General features: G+C 43.2%; 1 protein-coding gene across 1 annotated transcript in view; it reads right to left on the minus strand.

The window, feature by feature from the left end:
- myo10l3 (myosin X, like 3) overlaps window positions 1-14,572 on the minus strand; it is a 45,052-nt gene extending 30,480 nt beyond the window's left edge. Inside the window, exons 1-2 of the mRNA XM_084022770.1 lie at window positions 14,363-14,572; window positions 3,383-3,481 (exon numbers count right to left, since the gene is read on the minus strand). Of these exons, the coding sequence (XP_083878896.1) occupies window positions 3,383-3,481; window positions 14,363-14,383 (120 nt within the window). The 5' untranslated portion in view covers window positions 14,384-14,572. The remainder of the gene's footprint in view (window positions 1-3,382; window positions 3,482-14,362) is intronic.
- Between the last annotated feature and the right edge of the window lie 4,925 nt (window positions 14,573-19,497).

The raw sequence follows: 19,497 nt of genomic DNA on the forward strand, positions 1-19,497 counted from the left end.
CATGTAGGCGGCGTCAGGCTCTTTCGCCCCGTAGCCTTTTTACCGGGAAATATATTCAAGATTAGAAATGACACAATCACAGCACAAGCACTCTTCTTTATCAGTGCCTGTTTTTGCCTCTTTTTCCTTTTTGTTTTTCTCTGACTCCATCTCTCAGTGAATCCATCTGCTGAAGGGGTTTCCCACCCAGACCCCTGAGACATGGGGTTGCAGGGTGGGGGGTGGGATGTGGGAGGTGAAGCTAAGGAGTTCAGCTTATTAAAGGGGAAAATTGCAAAAACAAATAACCCAGAGAGAGTTTAACATCCTGCTTGAAATCAGAAAAAAATACAAAAAAAATGGGTTTGCTGTAAAACATATCATACAGCAAACCCAGGACCTAACCACATTTGTTTAACACACACACACAGACGCTGCTATTTCTGTGAGCGCACTCGTGAATAGAAATCGCTCACATAAAGACTCACATAATGGTTCCATTGACCAATAATCCAGAAAAAATCTGAGGGGCCATCAATGACCTATTTTACAGCTCAGAGGCTGTGTGACTGCAGGCCACGGGGAACCTCAGAAAAACAAAATTGTTGAAAGCAAAGCCGAAGTTTAATGTTTATTATGCTAATATTATTTTGTGCACGATGAAAATAAGAACTAAATCCAAATCAGAAGGTGCAATGAACTACTATTCTTCTTTAGCAAAATGACTAAATAATATTAAGTAAGCACAACTAACACTTATTATAGAAAATAGTACAAATATGGCATGGCAACTGACAAATCTAACATAATCAAATAGCTTGTTTTGTCCGACAAACAGCTAAAAACCCAAAGACGTCATGTTTAGCATCAAATAAGACAAAGAAAACCAAGACATTCTCACAACAAGTGACTACAACTGCAGGGAATATCTGGCATTTTTGCTTGAAAATGTTTTTAATGATGACGCCAACATCAATAGTTGTCTAATCGTAGATGTTTCATCTTGCTGTTTGCTTTGCAACCGATATAAAATATGAGCTATAACAATATTATGTACTGCACCTGCCAAAATGATTAAATAAAAATGGTTTTCGGTCCTCGTAGACTGACACAGTTCAATCTCAATTTTATTGTTCGGCAAGACGAAGATGACAGCGCCAGCAGCTATTTAGTTCAGGTGACAGAGCCTCTTCCTGCTTTTCTTTATATGTGCGCTCCTCTGGGGATGACTCACACACTGTTAATCCAGCTGGTGCCATCTGGCCTACACACACACACACACACACACACACACACACACACACACACACACACACACACACACACACACACACACACACACACACACACACACACACACACACACACACACACACACACACACACACACACACACACACACACACACACACACACACACACACACACACACACACACACACACACACACACACACACACACACAGCTTCATTATGTCGGCTGTATCTTACCGCTCCACTCAGGTCTGTGGAATAATGATGAATGTGGACATGATGGATAATGTGACAGCGGGCAGGTCAGCCTGTTAAAGCCGGTGAAGACACACTCTTGAGGCTGCAAGATGAGCACTCAGGCAGGGAGCTGCACCTCCGCCAGAGCACTGAAGCATTAATGGTTTTTCAAACCCGCTCCCCCCCAGGGGAAAATGCTGCCAGGGTGCATTGACCAGACCACCTTTGACACTACACATGAGTGTAAAGACACCCGGACAGACTGACACTGACAGACAAAACAAACAACAATGTGAACCTCCTTGGAGGAGCTGGGTTAAACTGAAACTAATATTAGTCACCAAACTGGGGGTGTGTATTACCTATATGGCATTCAAAAAATCCAAACTAACCCTTTAAATTAAGATAACAACTGAATCAGGACATGTAAATAAACCTGAGTAGATATGTCATCCAGGAACAGGGGATCACGGGTCAGCTAGGGATCCTCAAGGTGGAGACAGTCTTGTTTTCCAGTCTCACATTCTTGTCATTCTTGCTGCAGAGTCTTAGACCATATGCCTGACCTGATGACCAACACACCGCCTGTGAGCATCATATGAGACAGTCCAGCTTCAGCTCAGCTGAAACACCACAATGCTCCACCCAGTCACGGAAATGTGACATCACATTAACCAAATGTTATTTTTAATAATCCTACCGAGGGTGGTGAGAGTAACACCCTGTGGTATTCTCCAGTCACAGTAAGACAATAAAGAAATGTCCGATTCATTTCTCAACCTCTGACCTGGTGCCGTGAATCCTATCTAGCCGTGATAGATGGTGTTTCCATTGGTGGGATTTATCCCCACCCCTTTGAGAACACATGGTTGACTCCTCACACTACAAGAATCCCCACCGGTGACCACGGAAACATTAAACGCATATGGTAAGGGGGTGAGTTCATATGTTCCCTCTCACACATCGTTTATAACCTCTCTGCTCTCACAACCTTTAATGCGCCACCCTCAGGACCAACTCACTAACTTCATTCAGTGCTTCATATAATATATACTCAATATATATGCGTAAACACTAAATATGAGAATAAAAGCGATCAGTGCCATATCTCAGCTGCTCCCTTTGATATGCCATCCTTCTTTATATGAACACACAAGGACTCCAGTGAAGGATTAAAGCAGGGCCTTGGCTTGTGGTTAGGACGATGGCCGACAGAGTCTGGATGTGGAAATGATGTGATACATTGAGATCCTGCGGACAGAGCCAGTCCTTGGGCCCTACCCTTCCTTCCCGAAGCCCTGACCTGACCAAAGGCCTGCGGCTGAGTTTTGAAAAGTCAGTCAGGACAATCATATGCACTGCTTATTGGGTTTGTTCACTTCAAAAACCCACAAGATAAGAGTGGTACTGGAAGCTCATTTTTGACCCACACTCAAACATTTGACCCACATAAGCTATTCTTTAACCTTCCATCGCCACCTCTCTCTCTCCCTCTCTCACCCTCTCTCTGACAGGATTTCCTCCAGACACAAAGACAACCAAGCACTGCCAAACAGATAAGCTCCAGCCATTGACTTGACACAAGGACCACCATTCCTGTCATTCTTACTTTATTACAAAAGGTGTTGATCCCCCCGCTGAGCCCCGAGATGTAACACGTGTGCAAACAATTAACCTTCTCATTGACACTGGGCCATCGCCTCCTAACAACCGTGTTAATAATAAATGAAAGACGAGGAGATGTTTTACATGTACACTATGTCAGTTTAAGAAAATGTATTGATATGACATGAATACGTGTCCTTTGAAGAAAGCTTCACGGTGCAGACACACTGGGCAAATAAGAGTATAAAGTATAAAGTGACTCAGTGGCAGCATTAACACTCCAGCAGGGAAAAAGAGGCCATCTTACCTTCCCATAGTCGGTGGTGAGGACCACGGACGAATCATCACAAGAGCTGACAGTGGAGGGGAGGAGCTGTTCTTTGTGTCTCAGCCAGACGCGGGCCCCCTGCAACACAATAGCCATAAAAACACCATTAGCATCTGGACACAAGACACATATTGGAGTCATCAGTTTGAGGGAGAAAGTGTCGGACATTTGCATTACAGATGCATTTTGGGAACAAGAAAAGGCAACGCTCAACCCAGAAATGCACTAAAGAAATATTCCGAGCCATTTTTAGGTGAAATATGAATATGCCAGGTGAGCGATAGCTGCTCAGTCAGAAGAGTCAGCGGAGGTCATCTAGAAAAGCAGGGATTACGTCTTCTGGTTTTCGCTGTCTCCCCACCTCCTGATTTTTTCTTTTTCCCAGCATTGCTCACCACTTTTTGCCACATAGCTACTCCCTCACCACACCAAACTGGCACGTTATCCTCTCATTAAACTGTCGTTGCCTTTTAGTGGAGCTGTTTGCCAGGCCTGCATGCAGAGGGTGTGTCGGAGACTGAAACTATATAGTCTCATACACACTAAGTAAAACTGTCAAAACGACTTTCAGTCCTTGGTTGTGAGAGCTACTTTACTCCATAAAATTGAAACATATGTACCTAAATCAGCATTTGTCACATTAGCGAAACAATCAATACAAATGTTTCCCTGCTCCACACTCTTCAGGCAAACCGCAACACGTTTCCAGCCACCGTCTCGGATCATATCCTGGGTTCCAGATGGAGATTGTCAACAACACTAACTGATCTGGATGGTCCTCCTGTGTTTGTGTATCCATGTGAAGTCACAGGCCTCCCCAGACTTGTTTGTTAGCCGCTCCGTTACCAGGAGCAATAACAGGAATCTGTAGCCGATTGCTCAGGCTGACTGTCATTTCCTTAAAGTGCTGGAAGTACATTTATAGAACCGGCTGCATTTTAATGACTGCACACGTTGAGAGTGAATGCCTGTGTGGTCTTCATTGTAAATGTTTTAGGATGACTGAATCCACATTTATCACAGTCAAAAACAATGAATATGGCCTTTGGTTAAACAATATAAATTATATATATATAAATTAGCCTTCAAAGGAACATTTTACATTTTGGGAAAACACGCTTCTTCAGTTGCCAAGAGTTATTTGAGAAGATCGATACCACTCAGAAGCTTGTCTGTTAAATATAAAGCTACAGCTAGCAGATCCTTAGCTTAGCTTAGCATAAACACTGGAACGGGATGGAACAGCTAGCCTAGCGGCTTTACTTCGAAGGTAACAAAATGTGTCTACATCTCAAAAGAAAGAAGAAGAAGAAGCCTGTGTGTATAACCTCAGATTATGGCCTCAACAATAAATTAGGAAACACAAATGGTTGTAAGAACCCTCCGTTTGACAAACTAAAAACCATTAATCATCACCGCCATTGAAGTGGTTGCAGCAAAAGGGAATTTGTGTGTCCAACAGAGCATAAAACCGAAGAGATCAATATGCATGGATTCCACTAGGAAACCGTATACAAGGTCACCACTTCCCGACATCAATCCTCATTAACTATTAACAACAGGCTGCCACGTGTGTGCACACACTCTCATCGGTGGAGCACAAATGAGTTGTCCACCGGGTCAGGACAAAGATCAAGATGCTTTTGTTTAATAGTGAAATGCAATCTGCTCGTAAGGTTGCTGAATCACAGAGACTAAAAGGATATTGGTTCAGTAAAGAATAACTCGGTCCATTAATTCAAGTCCGTTAATTTAACCGCTCGGATTCATGATTGGTCTTTTTTTCTTTTCGGGCTTCCTTTTTAGACAAAGGGTCACTGAGTCCAACCCGCCAATCTGCAAACCCGACTTCCATCATCACGGAGGTTTTTTTTTCTTCCAGTCAGCTAGGAGCGCAGCTCTCTAACCGCAGGAGGAGAGCAGTGAGTGGGATGAAGGGGGTCGTGTAAATTAGAAAGGATGCCGAGAGGAGGAGGGGGGAGCTAGAGGGGAAAGAGGAAGGGTGCAGGCACCTGATATTGTCCCGCCTCCCATTGTCTGGAAAAAGAGGCGGAAACATCAGGAAACAAATATAACACAGGTATTCCCCAACACGTGGCCACACACTAACTCCGTTTGCTTTTCATATGAGACGATTGGTGACTGTGTCTGCCTGGTACCAGCCTGTCATGCACGGCCTATTCAGGAAAAAGCTGCTTCACGTGAGTTCGCTGAGGTCTCGTGAGGAGATTTACTCTATAGATGTTAAGTAGATCACTTGCTGTTATGCAACTGCAAATCACAGGGACTTGAAATCAGCAGAATGTAGCCGGTGATCGTCGTCTTGTCGAGGCTGCTTGTGTACGCATAACTGCAACAGTTGCATGACAGAGTAAAGAAACGTGCAAAGAGTGGGTTACAACAAAAGGCTAATTATATGAGATGTTGACAGAGTAAAAGGGCAGGCAAGTCAGGACATGGAAAGCAGTGGGGATGGCTCATATTGCTGTGCGTTTCTACACCACAGCGTGATATTACTTCATATTCACTGACGTAAATATCAAAAGAAAATTTTCCGAGATGTGAATGGTTGCTGAGTCAGACTCTCAGAGGTTTTCCATTCACAGGAACGACGAGGAGCCCAGGAACAGTTTTATGGATAAACAGATAAAACTCTCCTGTGCCCACGGCGCACAGTTCAGGTATAAACGAGACCTAATAATTCACATACATTCTGGTTAATTAAATGAGTCAACACTATATGGTAAACCAGAAGTCAGCAACACGCTGGCCCATAAAGATGCCAATTCCGGCTTGGCTTGCTGCGCCAGCATCTGCGCACAGTGACTTGCTCTCTGGAGAACAGCCCAGCAGGCACTATAATCTAAATTGAGCCGAAACAGCCACATCAGTAGGCGCTGAAACAAAATAGGAGTGCTGCACTAGTTTCATTTTGCACATTGACGATTGCTGTTGGTCGGGACGGCGTCGTCGGTTTGTCATATTAAAGCAGTGTCGAGTGGCGGTTGAGTGGCGGCCGTGAGCTAGCCAACCTGGCTATGTCAACAAAGTAAAGAGTCCAAAAGCTGGAGGGTATAAAGTAGAGAAGAATTGTCTCAGCAACAGATGGTCGCACCAAAACTCCTCCCCTTTGTCCTCTCCATCCTCACAAGCTCCGTCACTAAGTCAGGACAAAGGCAACCACCTCTGACTGAGAGCTCAGGAGTTAACCAGGCGGAAAATGTCCCAAACAAAGACCAGCTGGGACGCAAGAGGGACACGGGTATCAGCTCATGTTAAGTCCCCTAAACTTGCTGCTGCGGCACAATTAGCCATTCCGCCTTAACCAATACAACGACGTGTGTGTGCTTAATCTTAATGTTAATCTTTCAATGAATCACTAGGCGTAATTATCAAGTTAACCACCACTCCTGTGCTTTTTGGTAACCAGATGTTTTAACAGCTGCGTTGAAAAGCAGCGTGTGACATTTCCAACTCAAGCTAAGTTCAAGTTCTTAATGCTGCATGGCACCGAGCACGTGCAGCGATGACAGGAATCCGACCCACCTAAACAGGTCGCACACCGACGACCCATCATGCTCTCTGACACAGCAACTACTCGGGGGCTGAATGATCCCAGAGTTCGAGGCTTGAGTTTCAGCAGCTTGTATAATGACATCCAGTTCAGAGATTTGCTAATGAATGAGCCTTAAATATTTAAGGACGTACACATTTTCTTTCTTTCACTGCCGCCTGGCGCAGCGTGAGCACAGGCGGTATCAAATGATCGTATCGGGCGGAACAAAAGAAAGCTAATTAACTCATCTCGACTTGGACACGCTTGAACAATTAGTTATGATAAGCCAATTTCTTGGATCAAAGTGTGGTTTCAAGGGGGCGGCGAGTGAACGCCTGCCCGGCGGACAGCAGTGTTGCGGTTTTGGAGCAGACTGCTGGCCCGGGACTGATGCCTGGCTGAGAGACGAGTACATCCAGCTGGATTCTTGACAGGCATCTCATTTGTCGCGCTAAGATAAACGTAACACCGAAACGTATCCACCAGGAGCATATTCGTCCAAAAGAAACTCGATCAGCTGCTGCTTTCACTTCCCTCTCAAATGTCCTTGCTTTCATGATTATTTGTTTTTTCCGATCGTGTTTGTCCAAGATCAGAGTTAACTCTACTTTCTCAATGCATCTCATTTAGAAGCAGATGTTCAGAAACACATCTTCTTTTTATATATACACACACACACACACAATCATGGTCCAGCACACCATTTACACCTCAAATACCAAGACGTAACAACATTATCATAACAATAGAGAGGCATAAGGCCGAGACCCTGACCTTTCGTGGCCTCACTCGGACAGATGTGTTGCCCAGAACACTGGCTGCATGGATCACTGGTGTGGAAAAAGGTCAAACAGCATATTGACACTTGATTGTTAGAGTATGTGTTTGAAAAAAAGTCTTTTGTAGGTGAATTGTTCAAGCGTTTTCCAGAAATTAGGGTTTTTAATTTGGTTGTAATATGGAAGGAATAATAAGGCCACGTGAACGCATGTAACCAGAAGAATGAACAGCAGTAACAATGCAGCTGAATTTATTGGTTTGCCCATCAAAAAGGGCAGAAAAGCCAAATTCAGGGATTGTAACCAAATCTTCCTGAATGCTGAGTGAGCGGAATAAGGAGGAATCTGCCAAGTAGCTGGTGAGATTAAAGAAATGGGCTGACTGCAGCTGGGAGGGGAATCTGGGCAACGGTCCCTCTGTGTCTTTGGCCACAAACTTTCCAGTGGGGAAAAAGCTGGATGTCCTTGTGTACATATACCATATATATATATATAAATATAAGAGGAACATTTCTTTCACCAGTTTTCGCAGGATTCAGTCATGCAGCCCTCTGGCAACACGCTAGCTTCAAGCAGCTATCATCAGACTCATCACATTGTATATAATTACTGACCCACATAAAGAACAAATCGAGAATAACTAACAGTGAGGGGGGGAACACAGACGCACACTTGTACATGCATGTACGTGTTCCTTTGTTTCCTCGCTGCCACTGTAACGTCTGCCTGCTGGTGCCCACGGGCCAGCATGAGGTGAGGGCGGGGAAGGGCAGGGTGTGTGTCACCGAGACGACAAATCAGATGATTAAAGGCAACCTTCAGCATCTGTGCTGGAAGACGTATGAATTAATGATGGAGGGAGCAGCTGATCAGAAATTAGCTAATGGAGGAGGAGGCGTCCCTTGGGGAACAGGGCTTCCCCCAGTCTGGTGGAGGGGGGGAGTGGGAGAGAAAAAAAGGGTGCAGTTCTTCAATTGTTCTTGACTCCGAGGAGCAGCCTGAACCCCCTGCTGGTGAGGCTATAAACAGATTTAAAGCAGGATGGCCCAGAGGCAGCAGCCTCACCCGTTAATCATTTGCATATTCGTAGACTGTTTTTGTTCAAGCAGAAGGTCTCAGGATGATGAAGTTATGAATGCAACTGTGTCACTGGGTTAATGGAAAGCAAACATATCGTGCAACACAGCTGCAATTTGCTGTCATCGTCGCTAAATGGGAGTCAAGGAAAGCAAAGACGTGCAGGTTGGCGTGTTGTGTTTGTTGTCTGTCTGTCACTGTCTGTGTGGGTCTAGGGGTTAAGGAGCACCTCCCCCCTGTCATCGTCTGATGTAGCTGATCTGCCATGCTGCTAATGAGTTGAAGAGAATTTGCATTACAAACTGTGTCTAAAGCACTTGACACAATCTCCTGGCACAGTATGCTTTACATCCTTATCCCGCGTGCACATATTCTCCTTCCACTACTGTTCTGGAGTGATCGTGGTATTAAAAATGATCCCGTCCTCAGGGTTACGATGCTTTTTCTTCCAACCGAATGGGGTTCGAGGATGGGGACAAAGAGGCAACAAACGATGCGATTACTGCATGTTTGATTGGATTTTCAGCTAAGCTTCGATGACTTTGACTATCTACAGAGCCACCTGGCCTTCCTCCTCCTGTCTGTCGTCATAGCTAGCCCTCTCTGTACTCATCTCTGGACTGTTGTGGGGTCACACAGCAGGAATCCCAGAGTTATTTTAGGAATGCTGCTCGGTCAGGACTGTGTGAGTCATCTGAGCCGACGTCCAGTGGGGTACTGAATGTTAAGCTTGAGTGGAGCCACGGCTGGGCGACCTGGCTCCTGTTACTTTGCCTTTGACCTTCACTTAAACCTCACAATGTCCCAGATTGGCCATTATGGCTCATGGGGACCCTGTCTTACATGGTTTACAAATTATAAACATGTGTTGTCTTGAAATTAATACCTTGAATTCCTGGATGTATTCTGGGCTTTTGTCTTTTGACATTTTGTAGATTTGTGACAACACACAGACACAAACACGGACCTAAAAGACGATTAGTCAGTCGATTTACTGACATACAGCAATTTGTATTAATCGTCCAATCCATTAAGTTCAGTAAAATGCCAAATATACTCTGATTCAAGTTCCCGAATGTTTGGGAAAACGTTTACTTTGGATGTGAAGAAATGTTGGGCTCAAGTGGGAGAAATAAACATATGTAGAGTAAACATTAACAGTAACATTTCTCCACGTCTCAGTACCAGTATTGTCTCAGTATCTCAGTGAACGATCCTTTAAATAACCTTGGGTCTAACTACACTCTAGTCTAATAAAACAGACTGGGAATGGATGGGAAAGCTAGCAGGTCATGACTGTGGACTGTGCCATGCTGTGTTGTATGTTTCTTTTAATGCACCAGGTGCTAGTTAGACTCTTCAGGCCACGGCAGTCAACGCTCATGCAGTGTGGGATGTGTACTTGGAGCCGACGGGGTTTCCCTCCTGCAATTAGTCCAGAAATTACAACTGTGGCGGTAACCTCATCAGGAGGGAGTCAACAATTTTACAGTTTTTAAACAGATTTTTTTTACCTTTGGCTATATTCCCCTGTGGTGGTTACAATGTGCTTAACTAGGATATGGGGAAAATGTGATATACAGGCAAGTGTGTAGAGACATACTCCATCCCGTAATAGGCTGTCTCTGAGTGCAATAATCATAGGGGGCTAAAAAAGGAAAGTCAACATCTGGCCTGGGAGCAGTAATCACAGGTTGGCTGTTATTAAGCTGCCAGACGAGACCTCCGAACTGAGAGGATTTAAGCTATTCCCTCATGACACGCTCACTGTGTCTGTCAGGTAGGACAGCCAAGGTGAAGGCCAACAGATATTTATTCAAGCAACTTTAATTTTCTAAAAAACTGACAGTGGCCACGCAAATAACACAAGCAGCATTCTTAGAAATATGCATGCTGACAGTTATTTGAGAAGATCAATAGCTAAGCTAACTGACCCATTAGCACATTTTACAAAAAGGGCTAATTCGCTGTCGAGAGTGGTATCAATCTTCTCATCTACAACTAAAATGTCAAACAATTGCTTTATGGTTACTGGTTCTGGGTTGACAAGCAGACTTCAATTCATACAGCAACTGTTTGTTCATCATCATGAGCTCATAAGACCCCCTGCTGCACATTATTTGTTAACAAAATGTGGAAAGAAACACAAAGACAGTGTTGCCTGTAAAGCTTGGTGATGTTGCAGGTTAAAGCAAAAGTCAACAGCATGCTGTCAGCAGGAGGTTATCACAGCACCTCCCATGTGACGGTCAGCTCGCTGATAGACAGGGCTCAGGTTACTGATAGGGACACAAGAGATGCAAACACAAGCTAGCGAGGTGAAAAGGCTAAAGTCAAACTATTAACAGACAGTGGTTTCCACGTTCACAGCTGATTCTTTTTAAAATTGTAGAAAACGATATGTCTATTGGAAAATCTTTACAGTTTACATTATGAACGGTAGCTTCCAAACCCAAACTGCCTCCCCCAACGGCATCTGTGTCATTATGAGAAAGGATTATCTATGTAATTTGGTGTGTGTGGTCGGACAATGCCTGTTGGTAATTAGTCCCAGCATTCTTGTGACAGATTAAACCACCTCCAGACTGTACTAAAGCTGCAGGAGTTCTGCTGACACACATAAACCGCTGCCTTAATAATACCTCCCTCTGTTTGTTCAAAACAGCCTATGCTAGTAAATTCAACCCACTTCAAGACAGTCTACAGCATTGTTTGAAAGTCCCCTCATTTGATAATCCATACAATCACCCCTTCAAGGTTAAATTACAAGTTTAGACAAAATAAATTCAAAAGGAATGCAGGATCCATTAGCCATTTCCCCTTCCGTCCTTGCATCCTAACTTTACTTCCTGGCTTCCTTCCTTACTCCATCAGTCGCCCTCGTGGTTGGAAGTGAGGAACGACGATCTCAGAGTCTCGACTCTCTAAAGTGGCAACTGGAGGAAGTGACAACTGGGTAGAATAGACTGTGGGTAGAAAAAAATAGTACCAGCAGGTTGGCCTTTCTCACATTACCCATTTCAACGCAGAATGCTTACCGAGCATGCCGACCCACGGCTCCGGCTTCAAAGACCTAGACATAAACAGCACACGGGGCTGTGAGGGATGTTTCAGGATGCGGAGTGTGTGTGTGTGTGTGTGTGGCACGGGTGATGGTGTGAGACCAAAAGCCTTGTCCCCACAACTCTACAACGCAAGGGATGACAGGCTTGCCATGGTCGGGAATGTCAGGGGTCAGGGTCGGGAATCTGGGATTCCCTCTGTCAGAGTATCTTTAAGAGAAAGGAATTTGGTTTGCAATGCAGGGAAGGACTTAACGGGCGTGGAAGGGTCCTCGTGTGGCTTTACAGTGTGTAACAGCTGCTGCTATAAAGGAACCAATTACCAAGTTTAGAAATACACATAGCTGGGATTCAACTTTGTCAACAGGATGCTTCACAAAGACATGAACGTCCTATGTTTAAACGCACGTACAAAAGGCTGCAGGTGTGGGAATATATTGGAGGGATTTCCTGACACGTGACGGTCTAGGATGACCAAAGCCAGCAGCATGGCAGAAGTTAGGTTGAACAGACAAGATATCACTCAATCACTCCAGGTATTCGCGTGTGTTTAGTGGATGGGATCCAATCAGAGGACGGATTGGGTGTGGAGTCGAGGGAGAGACGCTGAGGGTTTTATGGTGTGACAGTTCCTGAGAGGAAAGGAAAGGCCGGGATCAGGTCAGGATGAACCCCCGAGCACACACCCATGTACCTGCCACTCCCCTCACTCTGCCAAGACCCATAACCCTGTCAGCAGCTTCACCATCAGCTTCTCCAACAGTGACATGCAAGGGGAAGCTGACCCCAGATAAGAACAAACTGATATTATGAAACACTGGTCCGTCATTTCATTAAAACAGGATCAGAAAAAGGATTCTCTTCTCTGCTCAAGAAACATAATGCATAATTTAAATATGTAGTTTTATTGCAACAAAATAAAAAAAACAAATATATAAGTCATGTGTTGACAAACATTATGTTAGCTGTAAAAATCAGACTTATTGATTCACTGGATGCACAGTAATGCCTAAGATTTATCCCGCTGCACTTGTTTTCACTGAGTTGAGTTTAATCCTCGTCTTACTTCACTTCCAGAATTCTGCTTAATTAAATCCACACTGAGGAGTTAAAGAAGCTGCTTTCTCTCCATGACCCACAATTCATTAAATAAATCATTCATTTGCTTAAACGCAGTTCTCATATAGCTCTGCTTTGCTGCTTTTTAGACCGTGGCCTTCAACAATCATCCCCAGCCAAATAACACAGATGCATTTTGACCAAATTACACGTTGAAATGTTGCTCTTCATGACACAAGACAGCACTTTTGGTTATATCACAGGATGAAAAGCAATATACATAACCTCATTAGAGAAAAAACAAAACAAATGCACCCTGGATGAATTCAAATTAATCTTTGGGGGAAATCTCACCCAGTTGGAACAGAACAATGAACACACACCGAATTACAACAACGATCTCTGCTGATCTGAGCTGAAATGATAACCTTCCTCTGGAAAGCATATCATTCTAATAAAGTCAGATTAAAGTCCAAAAATCCAACCTCAATCTCTTCGCTAGACAGTTGGTTTATGCAACAGAACTAGACTCAAGTCACCAAAACATGGTATTTTGTGGAAAAATATCACTCAGTCTAACAATTTTCTTGCCAAAATACTGACAACAATTCAGTTATTTCTCCATCCTTGTTAAGTAGACCACTAAATCACAGTTTAACCCCAGAAACTCTGGGACTAATCACTTGCATTCATTAAGAACCAAATTGGCAATATTAGATTATTTAATTCATTATGTGCAAAAGCAACAAATGTGACTTTTTACACAGCGGGTTAACATAGCTTTGGTCATATCTCTGAATCACTGTCATGTCAAAGGATGAATGATCTCAGTTGGTCTGATATTACCAGAATACGCTTCACTCTGTGTTACATGTTACATGTGTGGAGTATGGGGCAGCACAGGCAGGAGGACACGCCACAAACCTGTGTACCTGAGTCACAACACAGCTCATCATCACTGATGGTAGAGATATTGGAGGTGACACCCATCTTCGTTTTAATCCTCCTCTGAGTCAGAGAAGGATGACAAAGCAGACATAGCCAGTCTGGGCATCTGATTTTCAGATGACACATCCACAACCTACACTGGCACACGAGTAGCTGTTACAGCCACTGGATTCTCATGATGGAAATAGGAAAATGCTGATGGTATTACACTTAGGGACCAACACAGTGCAAATGTGGAGTATTTACATAAATGACTTAAGCATGACAAAGGATGTCAAAAAAGTGGTGCTTTTTTTGTGAAAAGTTAACACTTATCAGAGACTAAAAGAAAATGAACAAGCCAGATTCAGGCACGCGCACAACACAAACACAAAACAAAACAAAGACCGTCGCGGTCGCAACAAGATTTAGGGAGTCACGCCGACATGACAAACACAAAAACCTCGCTTCTGCATTGAGGAAAGTACTTTTAACTCACCTCTAAAAAGAATGTATCCATTTCCCAGCAGCGGCCGAACCCCACGTCCCTTTGTAGTCTGAGTTCAGGGTACCACGGCGGAGGAGGAGAGGAAGCTGGGTTCCCAAACGATTTCCATCCGCGGCGGCGAGATAAAGAAAAAAGTTCTCCGTCCCGTCCCCTTCTCTCAAAACACTCGAGTCATTTTACAAAAAGTCCCCTATTGTTACACTTCGGGGTTGCTCTTCTTCGCCGTCTGTTTGTCGGGCGTCCCGTGAAGCCTGTGTGGTGCTGGTGCTGCTGTGTTTCTGCTGTCCGGTCGTTTCAATGAACCCGGCGCATTATGCATAAGGGGCGGAGCCTGCAGGGTCACAGCCCTCCCCTCGGCATACGCCGTCTTTGTGTCCCTTCCTGCGGGCTCAGATGGTTTTAAAGGATGTCGTGTGTGTGTTTCAGGTCCTGTGCAGTCTGATTATATATTTTTGTGACATGAATAGCTAAATGCTAATATTATAAAGGCATTTAATGATAAAGGCTACTTAAATGTGTCTCTCCCGTCCAAGTGATGCTGTATCAATAATACAATAATGGTAATACAAACTGAGCTAGTGAGAAGACTAGACCACATTTTAGTTTGTTGGTGGTTTCATGATTGTTCATAAATAAAATTTAAAAAAAGTGACATTACTAAACAACTCCAAGAACCAGCTGAGAAATTAACACAACTAATGACCTTTAAAGGTTGAGTAGGTGATTCTATTTAGAAACACTTTCTGTTATATTACTTGAAATCCTCGTGACATACTGATAGCAATGAATAAATTAAATGCTCTGACATAAAACATTTAAAAAAAATATTATCTGTGGCCGTGGCAGGACTGTATAAACCCCATCCAATCGAAAAAGTCGGGCTGGAGAAAATAATTGGACGGCCTGCCTGTCTGTCAATGTTTACTTCCTGTGTTCACTCTGCTCATCTCGAGCACACTCTTTGGCGTTCTGGGGAAGCAGCTTTGAACAGAGATGACCTACTCTGCATTTAGGCCACTTTAAGATAATTATTTTGGTTTACAGGCCAACACATGTATAGTTTTTACACATACGCAGAAGTTTCACAAGCTCAATCAAGCCTACAATACAATATGAAACATACAAGAATCAGAGAAAAGGCCAGTTGGTAAAGAGATTTGAGCATTAGCTTGCTAATGGTCCAAATATTTTTTCAGGAGTTGGTCTAGACTGCTGGACTGGTTGTGCACTTTGTATTTATTCACCCACAGCTGCCAATACATATACATATGATACATATAGAGCAAGGTCGGGTATGAGTGGCTGTGTTTGTTAGCCTATATTAGTGCTCTGCCTCTGATACCAAACCTCACCTGAAAGTCCAGCTGCCTGAGATTATATTAGTTTATTCAGAGGATGTTACAAGTTCGGTTCTCTCACTTTGAGATAATTAGCAATTTGTACTGAGAGAATATGCATAGAAGAAAACAATTACCTTGGGACATTGAGATGATTGTGCACAATCAAGCAAACGAAACAGACCTTAATTATTATCGTGCACTTTCTCCACAGTCACCAGATGTAGACTTACTGTTTGTCTTTTAAGCTTACAATCAATTCAGAGAGGAAAAACACAAGCGTTTTAATCTGTGACCTTATGCCAGTCAGCCACCCACCCATGACCTGTGGATAAAATGGACACAAATTAATCTATATGCGATAGTCATGCAAGGGATCCAGACGGGCAAATTATGTTGCGTCTGTTATGTAATCAGTGTTGACTGTGTGGCAGCCAATGAAGTGGCTCAGTCTCTGAAATGAATTTGATAATGTTGTTTAGAATTTCCAAGGCTGGCTCCTGGTGGCTTTTTTTCTGCTCCGTTGCTCTCTAATCTGAGAAGAAAGGCAAAAAAAAGTAATTATTTATTTTTACTTTGAAGCCAATTCATCTTTTATACTGCTCCTCTTTAATCTTGGTTGGACTTCTCAGGTAAATTTGGAGTCAGGTTTTTAGTTAAAGAGAGCTCATGCAGAACACTGAGCTGATGGTTTATTGCATGAAGGTGAGCAGTGGATGTGGGAAGGATGTAGGGGAATGGAGCCGGTAGCTCAGTCGGGGGTTGGTGGTGGCGAGGAGTCCTGGGGGAATGAGCAGGATGTGTGGTTTGGTATTATGTAGCAGAACAAGGAGCTATGGCAGAGCGTGGAGCAGGTTGAGCTGCAGGCAGGGAGGTGTGGAGGGAAAATGACCCTAGGGCACAGAAACAAGGGTTCATTCTGGAGGAAATACAAGGATATAAAATGGAACTACAAAAGTTGGCCTAAAAGCTCCATATCAATCAGGTAGAAGTGACAGGGGGGGTTTAAATACTGCTATAGAGTGATGGGCTGATGAAAGGCAGGTGAGCAGACAATCAGGTCATCAGGGCAGAAAGGGGAATGCCACGCCCACTACACACAGCAGGGAGGAGACACCAGGAGAAGCCTGTAATCCCTGATCATGACCATGACAGATGTACAATAGTTAGTAGGTTACCAGTAGAGATACACAGATGTACAGTAGAGATTTTTGTCGGTACTGAATTGGACAGGTTCAATGAAGAGAGTCGGTAATCCCTGATTATGAGGCAAGGAGCAGCTTTAATAAGTACAAACCAATCATTGTTTTGTGTTCCTGGATTTTAAGAGAGTAAGTAAGTACTTGACGTTATTTGTAAAACAGACATAGAAGCACTGTGCGGTTAAATCAGATATGGACATTTATATTTGATACATGCATATGAAAATGTGGTTAACATTTCTTTGTAGCTGTGCTGATTTAAAAGAAAAACAAAGACCATGTGCATGCAGTCCTTTTTTATTGAGGTTATAAATGTTCTTAATGAATATAAGTTGCAGTGCTAGCTACGTTTGCTGTTTAGTTGAGTCTACTTTCACAAGGACTTAAAGTTACAGTTGTTTTGTTCTGAACTTCATCTTCTTCTTCAGTATGGAAGCATCAGGAATGTCCTTGGATTGAGGGTTGAATGCCAGCTCTGACTGAAGGTAGACAGCAGGGGAATGTGGAGGACACTCAGCATCGCCCATTACACATTTGCTAAAAACCAAACAATGGTGAAAGAACAGCTCTTTGAGTGAGTCACTAATTCGACCCCTCAATGTGAATCTGTTGCAGGCAGAGAGTCGATTTAGAGCAAGGTTTTCTTTCACTCTACTTGAGAGGACAAAGAGAGCCAGAACAACACATCCATTTGGTCATCCAGATCCCCAGAGGGACCGGGGGAAGGGACAGGGATCACAGGACCTGCTGTTATTGACTCCTGGTCAGAACCACTCAACATATGTTGGTTTGGTCCTTTGAGGGGAACAACTGTGCAGGTGAGCAATGCTTTTGAAGTTTTGAAGAGGATTCGATATTCAAAAAAAGTGGTGGATCATCGCAGACAATGGCTTCCCACTTTAATGAGGAGAAAAAACACACCTGCAATATAGCAGGGTCACCTTCTGCTGACAAAACGATCAGCTGAGCGTCTGCAGGGTTGATGTTGAACATTTAATGTTTGTGTTGTGAAATTGAAAACCACGAGCAGCTGCGCTTTCTAACGGAGGAAAGTTATAAGTCCTGCGTCCTGCAAGAGTGACAAAGGCAACAAGGCCTAATTTCAGAATCAGAAGAGGCAGGAATATGGAGTTTGGAGCATTTCAGATCAATACCTATAATATAAATGTCTGATAAAGCGGAAAATCCAGCGTGACATGGGAGGAATTGTTCATTTGGAGGGCCAGTGAAGACTGAGAGTCTGTGATGACCCTCCCATTAGCAAACAAGACCCCAGGCAAAGTCATTCAGGTTGGGTGGAGGACCCTTTTGCAGCTTTATGTCAAATGGGAAATGAGCACATGTGATGAAAGCCTGACTGAGTAGTCACATTAGTCGCTCCAGCTGTTAGTCACAACCAGACCGTGCTAATCACTTAACTGGAGGTGGTTTGATTATGTAAAAAGCCCCGATCCATGTATTATGCCTGAACCCTGAACCATCTGAACAACAAGTACAAACATTGATCTACGCCTATTATGGTAACAGCTGCTTTCTCCACATTCATACTTCAACTAAAGGCAGTGGCATTTTCTTTGCATTTGGCTGGAAATGTGTCACGTGTGGCTGGTGTTAGACTTTAAAATACCAACTATGACTTTGGAAATCTGTGACAACAAAGCAGGAAATCTGAAAAGTTATTTTTGCAATATTGTAATTGTAATGGTGTTACTGTAATAAATTGTATTTATATATTACAAAATCAAATAAGGAAATGTCCACAAAAAAAGAACTTGAAAAGGGGAAATAGCGAAAAATCCCCAAAAAGGAAAAATAAAATAAGGTGCATGATATAAGGTGTAACAGGATTGCTCAATGACATTGATTAAAGTTGAAGCTACACATTACAAGATTAGGCAAGCCATTCAAGAGAGTAATTATGGAATGATGTATTGTTGAATTGCCCTAATGAAATTGATGTGATGATTGCTTATTCGTCTTTCAGGATGAGGGCGGCTGTCAGGGGAGCGGTGGATTATTGAACACACCCAGGGAACAAAGCAAACAAAGAGGAATACAACTGATGAGAAGGATGGCAAGAGTCGAGAAGAGAACACGAACAGTGAAATATAAATAGGACGTCTGACAATATCATTAAACAAAGGCGATTCAATCTTAATTGGATCACTCTCACCGGCAGCATCACATTAATGTGTGTAAATATGGTCAATGTCAAATCCTGGTGCCACATTTATTAAATTATGCGGCTGATCCCGGAACACCAAAGAGCCAACAGGTCCCCAGTTGAAAGCATTTCTCACATTTACGTCAACAACGTCTGCTGTTTTTATGACAGCAGGCAAAAGATGATGGGACAAAAATATTCACTGAGTGATAACGATTCAGTGGATTCAATTATAGATGCTTTTGTTTGAAATGATCTGGTTTCTGTTGTGTTTACAGGTGCATGTAAACAAAAACCTATTATTATTGCAAGAAAATAGTTTTTATTACGTTTTTATTTTGCAAAAGAAAAAAATGTAAAATACTTCAGTTAAAAAGTAAAAGATTATGCATTCCATGTTTTTATTATTATATGAAATACACA

Source organism: Eutrigla gurnardus, assembly GCF_963514095.1.
Source record: "Eutrigla gurnardus genome assembly, chromosome: 12".
NCBI lineage: Eukaryota > Metazoa > Chordata > Actinopteri > Perciformes > Triglidae > Eutrigla > Eutrigla gurnardus.